Here is a 23,317-nt window from a genome sequence, read left to right as displayed (position 1 = left end):
CTTAAGTGCCATACACCAGCTGACAAGGAACACGTTTAAGAAATTACAAAAGGATGTTACAGGACAAAAACAGACAAGAGCTATTTTCTTTATTTGTGAGGAAATCAGACATTATATTGAAGTGGGTGGTCTGACAAACAGGGAGTTTGTGGAAACCCCCATTCGCCCCATTTCACGCACAATTTCACACTGAATGCTGAAAGGTGAGGTCTGAAAGGTGAGGTGAAAGCAGAGGTAATGGTCTAGTGGTTAAAGCTTTGGGCTTGAGACTAGAGGATCATTGGTTCAAATCCCAGCCTGACCGGAAAGTCATTAAGTGCCCTTGGGCAAGGTCCTTAATGCATAATGTACACTAGCAGCAATGGCTTAAAGTGGTCAGTGCATCAATGACCAAGTATGTGCAGAGTCACTAAAAGAGTGCATGTGTGTGCAAATAAAAATTTTAAAGGGGAGAAATTCAGCAGCCTGACTGCATTGAGGTCGAAGCTATTTCTCAGTCTAGATGTTTTTGCCCAGATGCAGTGCAGTCTCCTTCCAGAGGGCATGGGATCGAACAGTTTGTGAGCAGGGTGGGTGGGGTCACAGAGGATACAGGTGGCTCTATCCCTGCATCTGATGGTGTAAATGTCCCGAATGGGTGGTAGGCTGCACCCCATGGTACTCTGTGCAGACTTTATCACTCTCTGCAGCACCTCCTTCTCTGCTACAGCGCAGCCCACATACCACACAGTAAGACAGAAAGTCAGAGTACTCTCCACCTCACAGGCGTAGAAAGACTTGAAAACATCAGCCTCCAGTCCTGTCTTCTTCAACTTCCTCAGGAAATAGAGGTACTGGTGGCTCTTTTTCCTTATAGCTGTGGTGTTGGTATGTCAGGTGAGGGTTGGTCAGGTATACCCCTTTGTACTTGATGGAGGGATCCCATCTCCACAGCTGCACCATTGATGTAGAGAGATAGCGGAGCAGTTACAGATGTCCAGAAATCCTCAACCATCTCCTTTCTCTTTGGTCATTAAGGATAAGGTTATTGTCCCCAAACCACTGTGCCAGGTCCTCCAGCCTATATACTGATTCATCCCTTTGTGTTGATTGTGAACTTCACTACAAGATTATTCTTGTAGTGTGCTCTGCAGTCATAGGTCATGATTGTATACAGCTTCCCTTGGGAAGTCTTCCTCAGGGAAATTGAGGTTTCAGTAGTATTGGACAGGAGCACACAGGGTAAGAGCACACAGAGTATCAAAAGTAAAAGAAACAAAAAGTAAATACAAATCTAAATATCAGAACTACTGCCTTACTGGCTACAACTGCACCTCTCCTTCCCATCCTCTGTCTTCCTGTTACTCTTCATCCCCCCAAGTGAGGAGTTGTACAGTAATACACAGCCCTGGGGTGAACCAGTGTTCAGGAGGTGGAGGATATGTTGTAATTGTTCTTGATATTATGTTGCCTACAGATTAGGTAATCCACGACCCAGTTACATTAGAGGAGGCTCCCTGTGCTGCCAACTTGGACACCCGCGGGATTAATTCAAATCAGTTTCAATTTAATAATTTTATAATCCGCCAAATCACAACAAAAGCCATCTCAAGGCACCTCACACAGAACAATGCAATATAAAAATTAAATAAATAATTAAAAATGAATAAAAAAATTCAAATACATAATTAAAAACAGAATTAAAAGAATAAAACAGACAAAATAAAAACTATTCATAAGAAAGATAATAAAAATGGGTTTTAAGTCTTGACTTAAAAATGTCCATAGACTCTGACTGCCTCACGGATACACAGGAAGACTGTTCCACAGGGTGGGTGCACGATGAGAGAAAGCTCTGTGACCCGTTGACTTCTTACATCCCTGATGTGGAGGTCAAAGGACATGCGGAGGTCAAAGGAAATGCAGAAATGAAGTCCAGAAACAGCAGGGTCACATAGGAGTCCTTGTTCTACATGTGAGAGAGGGTCTAGTGTGTCACAGAAGACGTGGCATCAGTTGCTGTAATCCAGTTGCACCTATATGCATACTGGTAAGAGTCCTCAGCTATGTCATTGGCATGTTTCAGGTGCCTCGTCACCAAACTTCCAAAGCACTTCATGTTGAGTAGAGAAGCTTGAATCTTCGACTGGACTGGGTTGCTTGACGCGAGGATGTTTCGCTTCAAATCGCAGAAGCTTCCTCAGCTAAAATTCTTCCTCTGGAAGTCTGACTTCTGTCTGACCCTTGTAGAGACGAATAAACAGAAGCCAACAAAAGCTGGAGTTTTAAACCTAACCAGACCCCTCCTACTGAGAGGCAGACTGCTATAGGCTAGTGACTAAACAATAGCTCTAATTAGCAACTATTGTGCTCTAGTTAGCACTCTCCTAATGACAGGGCAGCTGTCCCTCCTAATGATGGGATGGATGCCTTTCCTGATTGCTCCCTTGATGACTCTCCTGATGACGTGAAAGACTCATTACCATGAACAAAAGACTGAAACTCCTTTGACCTGAGTACCTGAGTCTCCAGGAGACGGAGACAAGAAGAAGAGGAGTGTCTCTCCCTTATTTAGCAGGAGTAGGGGAAAAACTACAGAGGATCTTCAGACAGCACAAAATCCCAGTTTAGTTTAAACCGGTTAACACCTTGAGACAGAAATTAGTTCACCCTAAGGACATGGTCCCTAGTTACAGAGCAATGTAGTGTATTCTATCAGATGTCAGGAAAACTGTAACGAACACTACATAGGTGAGACTAAGCAAACATTTACACAAAAGGCTATACCAGCACTGCAGAGAGGGCGCCAGTGGACCTCAGTCTGCAGTTCATCTCCACCTTAAAGACACTAACCGCACGTTTGAGGACAAGGAAGTTAAAATATTAGCCAGAGAGAAGAAATGGTTTGAGAGAGGGGTCAAGGAGGCATTCTTTTTGAAACGGTTGAAACCCAGCCTTAACCGGGGAGGGGGTCTGAGACACGCTTTATCCCCTGTTTACAATGGGGTACTCAGGTCAAAGGAGTTTCAGTCTTTTGTTCATGGTAATGAGTCTTTCACATCATCAGGAGAGTCATCAAGGGAGCAATCAGGAAAGGCATACATCCCATCATTAGGCGGGACAGCTGCCCTGTCATTAGGAGAGTGCTAACTAGAGCACAACAGTTGCTAATTAGAGCTATTGTTTAGTCACTAGCCTATAGCAGTCTGCCTCTCAGTAGGAGGGGTCTGGTTAGGTTTAAAACTCCAGCTTTTGTTGGCTTCTGTTTATTCATCTCTACAAGAGTCAGACAGAAGTCAGACTTCCAGAGCAAGAATTTTAGCTGAGGAAGCTTCTGCGATTTGAAGCGAAACGTCCTCGCATCAAGCAACCCAGTCCAGTCGAAGATTCAAGCTTCTCTACTATGGAAACCACCTGGACAACTGAGAGCCTCCACTGAAACACTTCATGTTGAGTGCAATAGGGTGCTAATAGTTGAGGCACAAAGCTGCAAATGTATTTGGTGCAGGGATGATTGTTTGCTGTCTTGAGGCATGATGGGACTGTAGCTTGGGACTGTGAGATGTTAAATATGTCTGTCTTGTCCTCAGACAGCTGTTGTGCAGTCTCTCATAAAGCCTCTGTCACAGTGGCGTATTCGTAGAGCTGCTCATTACAGCGTATCGTCTACGCTGTAATGAGCAACTCTCCGCCCACTTCATGAGGAGTTTTTTTCTCAATATGCAGCAGTATGTTGAGGGCTACGCACGTAGGACGGAAGAAAATAAACATGTTTAATTTTCTTCAGCATACAGCACAGCATGGAGCCTTCATGTGAGAACACACAGCGCCGTGCTATTGTCCGCTATTGTGAGCCTGCCCACGCTTCAACACGGTACTGTGTGCTATTTCACTTCGCCCTGTTGTTCTTCTGGAGCTATAAATACTGCAAGATCGTTGCTTCACTTTATCATACTGGACTCATTATATGAGGCCTGTTCACTGTGTCACATCGTTTCATAAAAGCGCTCTCTCGTGCACGGTCTCTTTCTCTCTCTCTCTCTCTCTCTCTCTCTCTCTCTCTCTAGGACACACAGAGAGAGAGAGAGAGAGAGAGAGAGAGATACCGCTTTTATTTTAAGGAGTCTGACAGTGCGCGGTCTCTCTCTCTCTGTGACACAGAGAGAGAGAGAGGGAGAGGGAGACCACACGTGCTATCAATAAAAGTGCTCTCTCCCAGTTTAACGAGTCACAGCGTTTCCTTCAGGGCAGCCTTTACCACAGCCAGACTCAGCAGCATCTGGACACAATGGGCCTCATGTATCATTGCGTACGGCGATATTTGAGCGTATATGGGGTGTACGCCAAAACGGCTGCGCTACTTGGCATTTATCAATGTGGTCGTTGGCATACACTGCGCTGAAAATATACACCAGGTCGAGAGGTGGCTTAAATTATACACCAAAATGAACCAGCGCTGGAATCCACATAAAAATGAAGATGATCAACATGATAACCAGTGCCATTATACAAATCAATGCATATGTTACATAAATAACACCTTCCTGATTATACTACATAATAAGTAATACAAATCCCGCTGTTGCGGGATTGTTATGGAGCACGATAGGCGCTGACAGATAGGAAAGCGCTGCTCGCCTTTTTCCACAGACTTCAAGCCTGGAGCCAGAGCAGCGCTGAGCTTAACTTCATGTGGTGTGATCGTTTTAGACTATGAAACTGATAATAACAACTGTAGTTTCGTCATTCCCTTAATTCGCCCGTGCTGCAACCAGGTTTTGTCGCCTCCATTCGGTTGTCACAATAAAATAAATACAGAAATACATTTAAAAAAATAAAGAAATCTGACAGATTAGGCTTGTCTTATTAACTGAGCGAGCAAATATCCACATGTCAAGAATTATTGACATGTGAAAAGAGAATACAGTGGTCCCTCGCTATAACGCCGTTCACCTGTCGTGGCCTCGGAGTCTCGCGGAGTATTTAGTCCAATTTTGCATGCCTTTTTTTTTTTTTACAGTGTTCTGTGTTCTGCGTATCTGTTTATAAGAATCTTGTTGCCCAGAAGAGAAAAGAGCGCCAACAACTTTGTCACACGGACACAGACACCTGCTGCAGCCAGGTGTGAGTGGGAAAAGGCGCAGCGTTAGGACGCAGAGGCGCGATCTGTGAAATACTGGTCAGTCACTATTAATAATTTCTTGTGTCCGACCTCGTTCGTTGATCGTTAAAATTAATTTGTTAGTTCTAAATGCCATCATAATTATTTATAGGAAAACATTCTATTTTTATTTCTCAAACAAATGTTTGGGCCTGAAAACAGTTTGGTATGATTTTCCTACTAAGGTTTGAACTTTGAGAGTGTTTACACACGAGAGAAAAGTGAGAAAATGTTCATGCCTGATTGAGAAAGTGTATAAACTGTGTAGTGAGGGGTTTTACAGCTTTGAAACGTCTATAATAATTGTAAAAAATAACGCTGCCTAACGTCGCGGTTTCACGTATTATGGGCTATTTTTTAGAACGTAACTCCAGCAATTAATGAGGGACCACTGTAACACTTTATTGATTATATACTACAAAACAATTGATATGACGGCCACTTTTGACGCTCTATTGGCACGCGTCGTGATTGGTGGAGTTCTTTTTCATTGCCGTCTTTCCGGCTTCTATGTCATAAAATGAGGGTGTGTCTGAAGCGGAGTCTGAATATTTATGGGTGTGTTTGTTATAATTACGATCGTTTCCACCCGCCGCATTTATCAAGATCACGTCAGGCATACGCCAGAAATGGGCAGGTGCGCACTGCTTGATACATGTCACGGCGACTTTGGTGTATTTCAACTTTACGCCGTAAATTTACGCCACAAGTGCGCAACATTGATACATGAGGCCCAATGAAAGTGATCCACCAAGACAAAAAAATAACAATAATAATAATGTTAAATCACTCTGTTTTTGAGCCACACCACAGAGAACAGAGCGCACTTCCACAGAGGCAGAAAATAGCACTGAACTAGTGCAGCATGGCTGAGTACGTGCGTATTTCGGGCGTATTTAAATGAAACACAACGCCGCAATGAGCAGCTCTATGAATACGACACTGTGACAGGGGCTTTAGGCCATCAGGGCCTGAGGCCTTCCGGGGGTTGACCCTCTGCAGCGTTCTCCTCACCTCTGCTGTTGTTATGCAGATGACTGGGGGCTTGTCGAGGGAGCATGTGAGCTGGGAGGGAGTGGAGGTGTTGGTGCCTTGCAAATTTATTTACAGATTTTTATTTATTTACAAATAATTCAAAGAAAAGACATTTCATTTACATTTCAGGAAGTAAGCATTTGAGGAAGCTTTCTTGAAATTTGTAAAAAGGATCTCCCAAGAAGCTACCTTAGCTTATAAAAGGGGTCCTGAGCACAAGATATATTACAATACAACAGTAAAAGAAAAGCCCACCCCACCACCCCAACCCCTATGGATGCATTAAGCACTCCCACACACATTCATACAATCCCACATTATCTGGACATTATATTGCACTTATCCCATCAACTAATCTCGTACTGATTTTTGCAATCATATTCACAAAGGTACATCATCAAGTTTCTTATATATATTTAACGATACTGTTTTGTGTTGTATCGTCAATTGCATTCCAGACCTGTGGGCCTTTGCATATAGTGCTAAAATTAGTACATTTCAGTTTACACTTTTTGCACTTCACCTGATTTTTTCTTCTTGTGTTGTGTTCATGAGTTGGATAAGTGATTGGGATTAGATGGCAAAGTCTTTCATTTTGCTTATGTACTACATTATACATCATGCATGCGTTCTGAAATATGTTGCTCTCGGTGAGCTTCAGAAGCTTAAGCCTATAAAAGAGTGTGGTTCAAATAAAGTTTGATAAAGTGTTATAAGAGCTTTGAGAGGGAGATAATGTCGAATTTTATATAATAATCCAACATATTTCGATAACTTACTTGTCAATTCATCAATTTGTCTTTAAAATGTAAAAATCCGTCAATATACACTCAACAAAAATATAAACGCAACACTTATGGTTTTGCTCCCATTTTGTATGAGATGAACTCAAAGATCTAAAACTTTTTCCACATACACAATATCACCATTTCCCTCAAATATTGTTCACAAACCAGTCTAAATCTGTGATAGTGAGCACTTCTCCTTTGCTGAGATAATCCATCCCACCTCACAGGTGTGCCATATCAAGATGCTGATTAGACACCATGATTAGTGCACAGGTGTGCCTTAGACTGTCCACAATAAAAGGCCACTCTGAAAGGTGCAGTTTTGTTTTATTGGGGGGGGGATACCAGTCAGTATCTGGTGTGACCACCATTTACCTCATGCAGTGCAACACATCTCCTTCGCATAGAGTTGATCAGGTTGTCAATTGTGGCCTGTGGAATGTTGGTCCACTCCTCTTCAATGGCTGTGCGAAGTTGCTGGATATTGGCAGGAACTGGTACACGCTGTCGTATACGCCGGTCCAGAGCATCCCAAACATGCTCAATGGGTGACATGTCCGGTGAGTATGCCGACCATGCAAGAACTGGGACATTGTCAGCTTCCAAGAATTGTGTACAGATCCTTGCAACATGGGGCTGTGCATTATCCTGCTGCAACATGAGGTGATGTTCTTGGATGTATGGCCTCAGGATCTTGTCATGGTATGTCTGTGCATTCAAAATGCCATCAATAAAATGCACCTGTGTTCTTCATCCATAACAGACGCCTGCCCATACCATAACCCCACTGCCACCATGGGCCACTCGATCCACAACATTGACATCAGAAAACCACTCACCCACACAACGCCACACACGCTGTCTGCCATCTGCCCTGGACAGTGTGAACCGGGATTCATCCGTGGTGGGATGTACTGCCAAATTCTCTGAAACGCCTTTGGAGACGGCTTATGGTAGAGAAATGAACATTCAATACACGAGCAACAGCTCTGGTTGACATTCCTGCTGTCAGCATGCCAACTGCACGCTCCCTCAAATCTTGCGACATCTGTGGCATTGTGCTGTGTGATAAAACTGCACCTTTCAGAGTGGCCTTTTATTGTGGGCAGTCTAAGGCACACCTGTGCACTAATCATGTTGTCTAATCAGCATCTTGACAAAGGAGAAGTGCTCACTATCACAGATTTAGACTGGTTTGTGAACAGTATTTGAGGGAAATGGTGATATTGTGTATGTGGAAAACGTTTTAGATCTTTGAGTTCGTCTCATACAAAATGGGAGCAAAACCAAAAGTGCTGCGTTTATATTTTTGTTGAGTGTATATACCTAAAAATTTTATGTACTGTACTCTTTCAATGCCAATTCCATTAATCTCTATCTGTACATTTTCAGTATTTGTCCGAGATAGAACGGAACATAATGTAGTGGGTTTTATTAATGTTTAAAGATAGTTTATTGCATTTGAGCCAAATGTCCACTTTAGTTAATTCTTCATTAACTGTGTTTTGGAGAAACTGAAGATTTTTATGTGATTAAAAAAAGATTTGTGTCATCTGCAAAAATAATTTTGTGTAATATATCTGATGAATTTATAAAGTCGTTTATGTAAATAATAAAAAGTAGAGGACCTAATATGGATCCCTGTGGAACACCACATGTTGTTGTTTTGTGTTGAGATTTACTGCTGTGTATCTGTACGTAATGTTCCCTTTCAGACAGATAGCTTATGAACCAATTGAGCGCAATACCTCTGACACCATAATGCTCAAGTTTCCCCAATAAGATGTTAAAATCTATAGTGTCGAATGCTTTTGATAAATCAAGAAATATCCCCACTCCACATTCGCCTTTATCTATAGCATCATTTATTTGCTCTATAAGATCAAGAATGGCCATACATGTTGTTCTCTTTTCCTGAAGCCATACTGAGATGTGGTGAGTATGTGCATTTTGTCCAAGTATTCACTTATTCTATTGTAAACAATTCTCTCGAATACTTTGGAGAGAGTAGGCAATACAGATATTGGACGGTAATTATGCATATTGTTTTTGTCCCCAGTTTTATATACTGGGATGACTTTTGCTATTTTAATTTTTTTAGGTACAACACCATGTATTAAGGACAAATTTATACAATAGGCAAGTGGTTCAATAATTTCATGAGCCACATATTTTATTTGAATCACGCATAGAAGGCATTCAAGATATGTGGGACTGCTGGATCTTTAGGGAATTGTCCATCACTCTTCCTATAGTCAGTGATGCTCCTCCACTTGCTCTGTAGCTCACTGGAGGTGAAAATGGCCCTGGATCTTAAGACTATATGTGGACTTTGCTTTCTTTATGCGCACTGGCAAGTTCCTTTTGGCTGCCCTTAGTACTGCTTCATTTCCATCCCTGAATGCTGCATCACGGGTTCTCAGCAGGGAGCACACCTCTGCGTTCACCCAAGGTTTTTGATTTGTCCAGATATTGATAGTTTTTGGTGGTGGTCACATCCTACAAACACTTCCTTCCACTGCAGCCTCCTTGAATGTCTGCCAGTCTGTGGTCTCAAAGTAATCCTGGAACATCAACACAGCACCATCAGGCCACACAAGATGGTCTTTGTTGTTGTGCTTCTGCTCCTCGACACTGGGCAGTAAGGGACGGGAGTGGGGCGCCAATTGGGATCCAGATCACCTCCAAAATGTAATGGGTTCTTCCATGGCCTAATCTCTGGTGAAAATTTCATCAAAATCTGTGCAATAGTCTTGATGTAATCCTGCTAACAGACAGACAGACAGACAAATAAATAAACGCCAATGATTTTATTACATCCTTGGCAAACGTACTGAGTTGAACTGACATAACAAAACCGCCACTGCAGTGTACATCAACATAACAATCTCCAGGCACATGCTGTGTCTACTGTTGTTTTTTGGATTTAGTTTCCCATTATGTTGCTTATTTCATCTAGGCTTTTCCCACATAATGGGCATCATGTTTCTCCCTCTGGCTGATAACTTGAGCAGTGTTCAGTGCAGTGCAGAGCACTTTGCATGTCCAGGGCCCATGCAAGCTGTTTTACAACAGATGTTGCTAATTTTCAAAAACTTATTGGGCATTCACAAACTGTCCATAACTTCATAACTGACACTCATGAATACAGGCACATCTACTAACCATCCACCATGTGGTATCTATCAGGGATATTACATACACAAAATGAAGTTGCTCTTTTGATGAGTCTGGTACATCAATGTTCATTATACTGTATGTTCTTTTTAATATTATTTGTTACAAGATAATTGCATTTACTTTTTTTGAGTTATTGTCTAACAAGCTGGCTGGGATGGTCAAAACTTGAGCTCTACTGCCAGTATTTGAAACAAAGTTATGCATGTTTTGGTGCCAAAAAGAAAATAAAAACCAGATCAGGGCCTGAACATGGGTGTAATCTGTGATAGATGTAGTATTGTTAAAGACCCCTTCACACAAAGCATGAATGAGGCAGAATGGCACACGGAGGAGGATTCGGATGACAGTAGTGCAAATTCGAACTGCACTTGAACGCCTCGTACAGTAGTCTCACAGCAGTCGGGACATCCGTTCAGCCACAGTACATGCACACCACATTCGTGTTGCCCTCATGTTGGAAACACAGTTGAATGGTGGTCAAGATGCAGTCATACCACTATTCCACTGAAGTTGCAACATTCGTACTGCAAGTCTCTATGCAAGTCAGACCATTCGGACTGCGGTCGAGGGGCCGTGCAAGATGTTCGGCCATGTCGAATCCTTGCCGAAAATCCTGATTGAGCCAGCCTTCACACAATAGGCTAAATGAGGGTGATTGGCCATTCGATCCACACTCGGCCAGAGTAGAGGTGCCACCCACGAACTTCCAACAGGAGTTGCGAGGCGCTTAGAAAGTGTGGGTTCATTCACGCGGTCAACATAATGTCACGGCAAGTTGATGCATGTGACAGGCTTGGCGTGCTGCCACCAAACACAGCTGACTGGGATGTTGTACCTGTGAAACACCTATCATGACATATACAGTATGTGTGTCTGGAGGTAGAATTACCACTTGATCCACTATGTGGACTAATGTATGTGAACCACAGTCTCATGATCATGGGTTGACTGTCTGCGATGCACCACGGACTGGTTTACTGATAATAACAGCCATGAGTGTGGATTTCGGTGATGTGATGTCCATGTTGACATAATCACATGCGATTACATCCACCACAGTTATGTGTTTGTCAGGGGACCCTGGTTGTCATGTAATCACATCATGGGTTGGATGTCATTCAGAATCTTGCAGAGAGGGAGCTGACCATGCTGTGCCATGTCCCCGTCAACAGCTGATTCCCAGAGAGAGAGAGAGAAAGAGAGAGAGAGAGAGAGACACTTGTGCAAGGAGGGGGGAGAGACATGAGAAGACCACAGTGCTCATCCTGGCACCCCCTGTTGTCTACCCAGACATCGGGTGGCACATGTATGGCACTGGGGGTGCATTGTGCATATTCCTGCTGTCTTCTGCCATCCTTGTGGTGTTTTGTACTGTGTTCTTTTTTCTTTTGTTTGTATTTCTTTCTGTTTTGTACTGTGTTATGGGCACAGGCTACCTGGATTCTGAAGCTGCTGCACACTGAATTTGTGTGCATGTGATGTCTACACATTCTGGGTATTTGGGTGGCATTTGGACATCAATTGTTCACGCTTGGCTGAATTTCTATCCCTCCCGTATGTGTCCCGTTAGGCCTGATTCAGCCACATTCATGTTATATGTGAAGGCAACTTAACATATTTCAAAGAAATTGTGACATCAGAACACACCATGATCCACACAACACTCATCTTCTTTTTCTTTTGGCTCCTTCCATTAGGGGTTGCCACAGCAGATTAATGATTTCCATCTCACCCTGTGCTCTGCATCTTCCTCTGTCACACCAACCTCCTGGATGTCCTCCGTCACCACATCCATAAACCTCTTTGGCATTTCTCTCTGCCTTCTGTCTTGTGGCTCTATCCTCAGCATCTTTCTCCCTATATTATTATTATCATTAGTGATCGATCTCTGCTCCCCTCCACAGCATGTCTTTTTCCTGGTTCTCTCCCTCAGCCCCAACCAGTCCCAGCAGAAGACTGCCCCTCCCTGAGCCTGGTTCTGCTGGAGGTTTCTTCCTGTTAAAAGGGAGTTTTTCCTTCCCACTGTAGCCAAGTGCTTGCTCACAGGGGGTCGTTTTGACCGTTGGGGTTTTACATAATTATTGTATGGCCTTGCCTTACAATATAAAGCTCCTTGGGGCAACTGTTTGTTGTGATTTGGCGCTATATAAAAAAATTGATTGATTGATTGATTGATTATATTCCCTGCGTTGCTGCACATGTCCAAACCATCTCGATCTCGCCTCTCTGGCTTTGTCTTCAAATTGTCCCATCTGAGTTGTTCCTCTGATATATTAATTCCTAACCCTGTCCATCCTTGTCACTCCAAAAGAAAATCACATCTTCAGCTCTGCCACCTCCAGTGCTGCCTCCTGTCTTTTTGTTAGTACCAGTGCCTCTAAACACAACAAACAAGTATAATCAGACCTATTTTTTTCAGATAGGGGTAACATTTAGCAAATATAAGGGCATGTGAGTGTTAGTGCATCTTGAAATAAATCATCTCTGAGCAGACAAATTTACAACATTTAAGCAGTTATTTTGATGTCATGCTACACTTCATGCTAAAATTAAAATACAATGCAGATTGTTTTCTGTTTTGGCATGAGTGATGAGAAATTTCATTGGAGTGAAACTGAAATTGACAGGAGTGGGATGCTATCATGAGTACAGTGTTCTGTTGTGGCTGTGTGGGTGGTTGTTGGGGAGGACAGGGATATACAACCCCTGGCAAAAATTATGGAATCACCGGCCTTGGAGGATGTTCATTCAGTTGTTTAATTTTGTAGAAAAAAAGCAGATCACAGACATGACACAAAACTAAAGTAATTTCAAATGGCAACTTTCTGGCTTTAAGAAACACTATAAGAAATCAAGAAAAAAAGATTGTGGCAGTCAGTAACGGTTACTTTTTTAGACCAAGCAGAGGAAAAAAATATGGACTCACTCAATTCTGAGGAATAAATTATGGAATCACCCTGTAAATCTTCATCCCCAAAACTAACACCTGCATCAAATCACATCTGCTTGTTAGTCTGCATCTAAAAAGGAGTGATCACACCTTGGAGAGCTGTTGCACCAAGTGGACTGACATGAATCATGGCTCCAACACGAGAGATGTCAATTGAAACAAAGGAGAGGATTATCAAACTCTTAAAAGAGAGTAAATCATCACGCAATGTTGCAAAAGATGTTGGTTGTTCACAGTCAGCTGTGTCTAAACTCTGGACCAAATACAAACAACATGGGAAGGTTGTTAAAGGCAAACATACTGGTAGACCAAGGAAGACATCAAAGCGTCAAGACAGAAAACTTAAAGCAATATGTCTCAAAAATCGAAAATGCACAACAAAACAAATGAGGAACGAATGGGAGGAAACTGGAGTCAACGTCTGTGACCGAACTGTAAGAAACCGCCTAAAGGAAATGGGATTTACATACAGAAAAGCTAAATGAAAGCCATCATTAACACCTAAACAGAAAAAAACAAGGTTACAATGGGCTAAAGGAAAGCAATCGTGGACTGTGGATGACTGGATGAAAGTCATATTCAGTGATGAATCTCGAATCTGCATTGGGCAAGGTGATGATGATGGAACTTTTGTTTGGTGCCGTTCCAATGAGATTTATAAAGATGAATGCCTGAAGAGAACATGTAAATTTCCACAGTCATTGATGATATGGGGCTGCATGTCAGGTAAAGGCACTGGGGAGATGGCTGTCATTACATCATCAATAAATGCACAAGTTTACGTTGATATTTTGGACACTTTTCTGATGTTTGAGGATGATGAAATCATTTTTCAAGAAGAAAATGCATCTTGCCATAGAGCAAAAACTGTGAAAACATTCCTTGCAAAAAGACACATAGGGTCAATTTCATGACATAGGGTCAATGTCAACAAGCAGATGTGATTTGATGCAGGTGTTAGTTTTGGGGATGGAAATTTACAGGGTGATTCCATAATTTATTCCTCAGAATTGAGTGAGTCCATATTTTTTTCCTCTGCTTGGTCTAAAAAAGTAACCATTACTGACTGCCACAATCTTTTTTTCTTGATTTCTTATAGTGTTTCTTAAAGCCAGAAAGTTGCCATTTGAAATGACTTTAGTTTTGTGTCATGTCTGTGATCTGCTTTTTTTCTACAAAATTAAACAACAATGAACATCCTCCGAGGCCGGTGATTCCATAATTTTTGCCAGGGGTTGTAGAGTCATGGGAAAGCATAGTTCTGTGTGTGCATTGCTCTTGGTGCATACAGCTCTGTGAGCCATCTGCACCACTCCACTCATCACACTGGCGAAAGCATAGATACTATGCATGTGTATGATAGCAGTGACAAAAGTAGGTGATGTTTCTGTTTCTCCTTTGCGCACATTTTAGTTGCATACTTTATTCACACATTTTTCTATGAATTATTTAGTGTTTAGTGTATATTTATATGTGCTTGTACAGAGAGAGTGCAGCTCAAACCAGAGTAAAATTCCTTGTATTGTTGTAGATATTTGGCGAATAAAAGCTAGTCTGAATCTGATTCTGATGGTGGACATGTGGGTAAAACATACAGTGATAGGAACCTAACGTTCTCTGAGCAGAAGCCTCCCGATTCCCCTCTGCAACATAAGTCCACAGCATAAATGCCAAGAAAAGCATATCACGCTCCTCAACAGAATTCAGGTTTGAGATGTTTTAAGATGTACTGTATTTGTGAAAATCTGTGGTAATAAAGGAGGGAGTACCACATAGCCTACAAGTATATGGAGGAGCGTTGTTGTGGGACATGCACACAAGCACTCATGTCATGGAACTCATCAAAACTCTGGTTTAGTGGGCGATAATAGTAGGAAACACAAATTTTGAATGCTATTATAATACATGAGGCCCGACTTCCTCATTTTTGGGACCTACTCACTCACACTTCATTGTTACTGTCAAACCCCTGTGCTGGTAACACCAAAGGGGAATAAAAAAGAAAACCACATCTTATATTTGCTGTTTCCTCTGTGCTTTGATTCATGTGCACTGTAATGCTACAAAAACTCTGATTAAAGCAGACTTCAGTACCAGAGAAATACCAGTTAGTGACACAGGTTACACATGTTTCTCCTAAAACATAACTGAGCCATTGATGTAATTCTTCTTCTCATTGATGCAGCACTTTACATTGAAGAGACATGTTTTACCCTTTGATTTGTTCCCAGCCAAACCTCACTGGCTGCAGACTTTAATGGACACGGCTCTGTCCATTGAGGGGAATCTCTTCTGGGAGTGCAAGGCCAGCGGAAAGCCGAAGCCGTCCTACAGCTGGCTGAAGAATGGAGAGCAAATCGTGCCTGAGGTAAGAGCACTGTAAATTCTCAGAGTGCAGACTGTCATCTGCTGGAGCTACAGCAGAGTCCTCTTGGGAATCTCAGATTGCATCTATGTTTCCAGCTAAGCCACTATGAACAAGCTGATCCCATATTATAAAGAGCGTCGGATTGTCTGGAATGTTTCATAGTTTGGATGAGCAAACACAGCAAGTTAACAGCATTAATTATGATAATTTAATCATGAACAGCATCTGGTATAAATGCTGTGCCAAATCAACATGTGGACACATACTGGATCAGCTGTGGTTACCCAGACCAAAACCGAGAGAAGCCAAAAAGAATGAATTGTTGTGTTCAGATTAATTAGACTAATTGAGAGTCTGGTTTCTGATCTAAGTCCTGCAGGAATTTTTTTTCGCATGTGAACATCTTTTTTTTTTTTTACATGTTCTTTTCTGTTCATGAACTTAAATTTATTATTTAAAAATGGAATGCAGTTTGCCATCACTAAGTTTTTGGTTCAACTAAATACATTCATATTCGCATGAAATCTCCTTGTGGTGTAACAAGATCTTATCACATGATGAGTGACATGTTGTTGTCATGACAACATTTATTCCATCTTAAACCGTATTCATTTTGCTTGAACAAAATGTATAAATATATAATTCATATTCATCAGCAGATTTTTTTCTTTATTAAAGGCTCCTTTACACATAGTATGAAATTTGGTTTAATACGGTGAAACAGCGCAAAACAGTTCGAATTAGCGAAGCACAAAACATCACTCCAACGGGCAGGCGTGCACGATCCCAGTGCGAGAGTTTGTGCATGTGACAGTGTCTTTCGAGCAGGAACACAGTGCAAGGTGCACCAAATCGCACCGCTGATGTAGATTAAATAAAAAATAAAAAACAGCTGGTACCTGTGGAACCACATAACGCTGCTGATGTAGGATAAATAAAAACCAGCTGGTACCTGTGGAACCACATAACGCTGCTGATGTAGGATAAATAAAAACCAGCTGGTACCTGTGGAACCACATAACGCTGCTGATGTAGGATAAATATAAACCAGCTGGTACCTGTGGAACCACATCGTGCCACTTATGTGGAATAAATAAAACAAAAAACAGCTGGTACCTGTGTAACTACATTGCGCCACTGATGTGGGATAAATAAAACATAAAAATCAGCTGGTACCTGTGGAACCACATCATGCCGCTGATGTGGCTTAAATAAAAAATAAAAACCAGCTGGTATCTGTGGAACCACATCGCGCCGCTGATGTGATTAAATAAAAAATAAAAACCAGCTGGTACCTGTGGAACTACATTGTGCTGCTGATGTGGATTAAAAAAAAAAAGAAAAAAAAAAAACAGCTGGTACCTGTGGAACTACATCGTGCTGCTGATGTGCATTAAATAAAACCTAAAAACCAGCTGGTACCTGTGGAACCACATTGCGCCACTTATATGGAATAAATAAAACCTAAAAACCAGCTGGTACGTGTGGAACCACATTGCACCACTTATGTGGAATAAATAAAACATAAAAACCAGCTGGTACCTGTGGAACCATATCATGCTGCTGATGTGGATTAAATAAAAAATAAAAACCAGCTGGTACCTGTGGAACCACATCACGTCACTGATGTGGAATATTAAAAAAAGAACAAAAACATACCACCCACGGGATTTATACCTGCACTTTACTGATTGCCAGCCTGAAACATTACCACTGAGCTACTGTCACCGGCCTATAAACGGTGTGTGGAAAATGCCTGAAATCAACAAAGAGATGAACGTATTTTAAAAAAAAATTAAACCATACACCATATAAAACAGAACATTATATATTGAATCCCTCTTATCAAGTGGGCAATACAAATATGATCCGTCTGTTCCTCTGTAAATGACCAATGGTCACAGACATACAGTCATGAGATGACACGAATGAAAAGCAGTTCACTGTTCTCATCTGCTGGCGCATGTATTTTGGATGGCACGCCAGAATTGACACTGCATCATATGGAACAGAGCTCATGTGGGTGATGGGAAAGTGAGATCCCCCGCTGTGTGTTCTGATGGTTCATTTCAGCCTGGGGCCAGCTTATCAGTGGGTCCCTTGCTGCAGCTCATAGCATATATTGCCACAGTGAGGTGTATTTTTATTTATGTCCACGTGATGACAGCAAACAGACACACATGCGTCACAGTGGGCATTTGTTAGTCCATGGCCGTCCAAACACAGTACGTGTTGTCCAGCTGGGATGTCCAGAATGATAGATCTCTACAGCTGCTTCTGTCAGCGGCCACACCTCCTGTCAGTTTAGTGCACACACCAAAGCCACACTCGTGGGGCACTTTGACAAATTTCACTGCCAGCACAACAGTGATTATCTGTAGACTGTTATGGTGCCAAGAGTGCGAATGGCCACACATTTTCTAAGTGCTGAACGAGCGGTGTTAGATGTTTGTGTGTGTCAGTTGGAATTTGGCTGACACCTGCCGCGAGAGGGTTCAATGGGTTCGCACAGCGCACACTCTGTCTTTCAGCCGCTCATGTGCACAAATACACTCAACAAAAATATAAACGCAACACTTTTGGTTTTGCTCCCATTTTGTATGAGATGAACTCAAAGATCTAAAACGTTTTCCACATACACAATATCACCATTTCCCTCAAATATTGTTCACAAACCAGTCTAAATCTGTGATAGTGAGCACTTCTCCTTTGCTGAGATAATCCATCCCACCTCACAGGTGTGCCATATCAAGATGCTGATTAGACACCATGATTAGTGCACAGGTGTGCCTTAGACTGCCCACAATAAAAGGTCACTCTGAAAGGTGCAGTTTTGTTTTATTGGGGGGGGGGGATACCAGTCAGTATCTGGTGTGACCACCATTTGCCTCATGCAGTGCAACACATCTCCTTCGCATAGAGTTGATCAGGTTGTCAATTGTGGCCTGTGGAATGTTGGTCCAATCCTCTTCAATGGCTGTGCGAAGTTGCTGGATATTGGCAGGAACTGGTACACGCTGTCGTATACGCCGGTCCAGAGCATCCCAAACATGCTCAATGGGTGACATGTCCGGTGAGTATGCTGGCCATGCAAGAACTGGGACATTTTCAGCTTCCAAGAATTGTGTACAGATCCTTGCAACATGGGGCTGTGCATTATCCTGCTGCAACATGAGGTGATGTTCTTGGATGGCACAACAATGGGCCTCAGGATCTTGTCATGGTATCTCTGTGCATTCAAAATGCCATCAATAAAATGCACCTGTGTTCTTCATCCATAACAGACGCCTGCCCATACCATAACCCCACCGCCACCATGGGCCACTCGATCCACAACATTGACATCAGAAAACCACTCACCCACACGACGCCACACACGCTGTCTGCCATCTGCCCTGGACAGTGTGAACCGGGATTCATCCGTGACGAGAACACCTCTCTAACGTGCCAAACGCCAGTGAATGTGAGCATTTGCCCACTCAAGTCGGTTATGACGACGAACTGGAGTCAGGTCAAGACCCCGATGAGGACGACGAGCATGCAGATGAGCTTCCCTGAGACGGTTTCTGACAGTTTGTGCAGAAATTCTTTGGTTATGCAAACCGATTGTTTCAGCAACTGTCCGAGTGGCTGGTCTCAGACGATCTTGGAGGTGAACATGCTGGATGTGGAGGTCCTGGGCTGGTGTGGTTACACGTGGTCTGCGGTTGTGAGGCTGGTTGGATGTACTGCCAAATTCTCTGAAACGCCTTTGGAGACGGCTTATGGTAGAGAAATGAACATTCAATACACGAGCAACAGCTCTGGTTGACATTCCTGCTGTCAGCATGCCAACTGCACGCTCCCTCAAATCTTGCGACATCTGTGGCATTGTGCTGTGTGATAAAACTGCACCTTTCAGAGTGGCCTTTTATTGTGGGCAGTCTAAGGCACACCTGTGCACTAATCATGGTGTCTAATCAGTATCTTGGTATGGCACACCTGTGAGGTGGGATGGATTATCTCAGCAAAGGAGAAGTGCTCACTATCACAGATTTAGACTGGTTTGTGAACAATATTTGAGGGAAATGGTGATATTGTGTATGTGGAAAAAGTTTTAGATCTTTGAGTTCATCTCATACAAAATGGGAGCAAAACCAAAAGTGCTGCGTTTATATTTTTGTTGAGTGTAGTTGTAGCAACAGGTGTACGAGGTGTTCGAGGCAGGGACGATTTTACACATTTTGCACACGATTCCTGCTTCATGCAGACTTGATGTGCACTTCGACCAAACTTTGCACTATGTGTGAAGGGGCCCTAAACAAGTCTTTTGATGCTGTCTTCTCAAAATAAAAATTTTGTGGTGATAGAAAGATATTTCTTTCTCATCATAACTAGTTTTAATTACATAAAGAACTATCAATGCATCCTGAAAAAAAACAATGTATTGTTTGGTAGTCTTGTTAACTTTACATACACACACACACACACACACACACACACACACACACAGTATGTCAAAATGCATGTAGAATTCGACATTGACAGGGGTTTTAACTGGTGGTCTTGAATGAAAAAAGCTAAAAATAAGATGTCCTTTGTTTTCTCTCTCTCTCTCTCTCTCTCTCTCTCTCTCTCTCTCTCTCTCTCTCTCTCTCTCTCTCTCTCTCTCTCTCTCTCTCTCTCTATATATATATATATGATAGGGAAGTGTGGGATAAGCTGCTTGGTCTACTGCCATTGCACCCCATATAAGCAGCAGAAAATGGATGAATGAATAAATTAAAAAAGTAAGAAGTGTAGCAAAGCTGATCTAACTTCATACTTCAATTTATTTTTCAAAAAGATGACGATGTCTCCATTATCTGGTGAAAGGTTATTCATTTTATTTATAACCCTTTCAGGATAAATACATTAGTCCTACCCAAATTTAATCAGATCAGTGATCCTGCCTCGAATACTCCTCAGAAATTTGGAAATACTTTATAGAGCTGATGAGTTTCAGCCAGCTCTGCTACAGACCAACATAGATTCACTGGACACAGACAAAAACAGGCAAAACCAGTGTTGGTTTCAAAGTCAGCATGGGCCAAACTACATTACTTCATTCTTAAATATTACACATCTTAAGTCAATAATAATAATAATGATAATAATAATAATAATAATAATAATAATAATAATAATAATAATAATAATAATAATAATACTAAGATATTTGATTAGTATCTTAAAATATTTTTTCAATGTATTAGAATATGTTTAATATTATGTGCAAAAAATGTCTTCAGACATTTTTGAGGGGTTTGGAGGTGGGAGCACACTTTCCCACCCCTCACCCTTGTGGTACACCCCTGTACCTGAGGCCTGCGTGGTCTGTCTGCGAGCTACAGAACAGACATATGAAGAAAAAGCTGGTGCGCTGGCTGTTTGTAAATCCCTGTTATTAGCTCAGCGAGTCCACGCTGTTGAGCAGTGAGACAGATGTGAACTCTTGACAATCTAAGAGACACTTATTGTGTATTTAAAGCAAAGCAGTGTGTTTGTTTGAGACACAGCGAGATGATGCAAACTGGGTTTTTTTTCCAACTCGGCACTGCTGCACAAACAGCAGACTAATACCTCGCCATATCCAGCGCTGACATATTGAAAATATGGGTACAGGATTACTGGTATGTGGACCAAATGTCTTGTACCAGTACCTCCATAATACCATGATTCAGTATTGAGCCCCAATACAATTGTTCATATGTTGATATTTTCATTGATTCATGATTTTTTTCATGTCACTTATAATGAACCTTTATGAGTTTTATGTTTAATAACATATGTTTACTAAGTTTTCAATTCAAACAAGAGGGTGGCGGCCAAGTGGTTAATGTGCTTGGTTTCAGTGCAGAAGGTTCCAGGTTCAAATCCCACCCCTGCCACATTTTTCCATGTAATGTGGAGTTGCATCAGGAAGGGCATCCGGCGTAAAACCTGTGCCAATTCAATATGCAGATCCACCTTGGATTTGGCGACCCCGAGTGCAAACAAGGGAGCAGCCGAAGGGACTTACTAAGTTTTCAATTCAAACACCATTCAGCCCTTTGTTATTGTATTATTCCCATGTCTCACGCATTGACAGCTTGTACTCATGCACTGCTGCTGGCAAAGGAGCCCACAATGCCACACAGGAAATTTTGCTGAGTAAAATTTACTCTGCTGGGATAGCATTTGATCCCAGTCCAAAAAGAGTGAAGTATACTCTATCACAGAGCTAAATCAACTCAACACAGTGTGAAATCAACTCTTACTGGAGTAAAACCACTTGCATTGACCAGACGGTGTTGCCGAATGAACGATCAGATGAAGAAGATAATTTGTAACCTTCACTAATGCTGTTTCTGTACTATGATGAATTCTAAAACCTGACTGAAACTCTTCAAATAGACCATTCCTCTGCAGATGATCAGTTAGCTGTTTTACAACTACCCTTTCAAGAATTTTTGAGAGAAAAGGAAGGTTGGAGATTGGCCTATAATTAGCTAAGATAGCTGGGTCAAGTAATGGTTTAATTACTGCCACCTTAAAAGCCTGTGGTACATAGCCAACTAATAAAGATAGATTGATCATATTTAAGATCGAAGCATTAATTAATGGTAGGGCTTCCTTGAGCAGCCTGGTAGGAATGGGGTCTAATAGACATGTTGATGGTTTGGAGAAGTAACTAATGAAAATAACTCAGACAGAACAATCGGAGAGAAAGAGTCTAACCAAATACCAGCATTACTGAAAGCAGCCAAAGATAACGATATGTCTTTGGGATGGTTATGAGTAATTTTTCTCTAATAGTTAAAATTTTGTTAGCAAAGAAAGTCATGAAGTCATTACTAGTTAATGTTAAAGGAATACTCGGCTCAACAGAGCTCTGACTCTTTGTCAGTCTGGCTACAGTGCTGAAAAGAAACCTGGGGTTCTTATTTTCTTCAATTAGTGATGAGTAGTAAGATGTCCTAGCTTTACGTAGGGCTTTTTTATAGAGCAACAGACTCTTTTTCCAGGCTAAGTGAAGATCTTCTAAATTAGTGAGATGCCATTTCCTGTCCAACTTACGGGTTATCTGCTTTAAGCTGCGAGTTTGTGAGTTATACCACAGAGTCAGGCACTTCTGATTTAAGGCTCTCTTTTTCAGAGGAGCTACAGCATCCAAAGTTGTGCTCAATGAGGATGTAAAACTATTGACGAGATAATCTATCTCACTCACAGAGTTTAGGTAGCTACTCTGCACTGTGTTGGTATATGGCATTGGACAACATAACAAAGAAGGAATCATATCCTTAAACCTAGTTACAGCGCTTTCCGAAAGACTTCTACTGTAATGAAACTTATTCCCCACTGCTGGGTAGTCCATTAAAGTAAATGTAAATGTTATTAAGAAATGATCAGACAGAAGGGGGTTTTCAGGGAATACTGTTAAGTCTTCAATTTCCATACCATAAGTCAGAACAAGATCTAAAGTATGGTTAAAGTGGTGGGTGGACTCATTTACATTTTGAGCGAAGCCAATTGAGTCTAATAATAGATTAAATGCAGTGTTGAGGCTGTCATTCTCAGCATCTATGTGGATGTTAAAATCGCCCACTATAATTAGTCCCTGTCAGCACTCTTTTTGCAGCATTTTTAATTAACTGAAGGCTTTTCAGGGTACTTTTAGGACAACCTGTTAATAATGAATTACAGTAGTCCAGCCTAGAAGAAATAAATGCATGAACTAGCTTTTCAGCATCACTCTGAGACAAGACCTTTCTAATTTTAGAGATATTGAGCAAATCCAAAAAAGCAGTCCTACTTATTTGCTTAATATGCCCATTGAAGGACATATCCTGATCAAA

General features: G+C 41.7%; 1 protein-coding gene across 1 annotated transcript in view; it reads left to right on the top strand.

Annotated features, from left to right (window-relative positions):
• Positions 1-23,317, top strand: part of cntn3b (contactin 3b) — a 519,637-nt gene that overhangs the window by 326,460 nt on the left and 169,860 nt on the right. Inside the window, 1 exon segment of the mRNA XM_034167483.1 lies at positions 15,325-15,461. Coding sequence (XP_034023374.1) covers positions 15,325-15,461 — 137 coding nt within the window.

Source organism: Thalassophryne amazonica, chromosome 3 (genome assembly GCF_902500255.1).
Source record: "Thalassophryne amazonica chromosome 3, fThaAma1.1, whole genome shotgun sequence".
Lineage (NCBI taxonomy): Eukaryota > Metazoa > Chordata > Actinopteri > Batrachoidiformes > Batrachoididae > Thalassophryne > Thalassophryne amazonica.
This window is presented reverse-complemented; position numbering and strand designations above follow the sequence as displayed.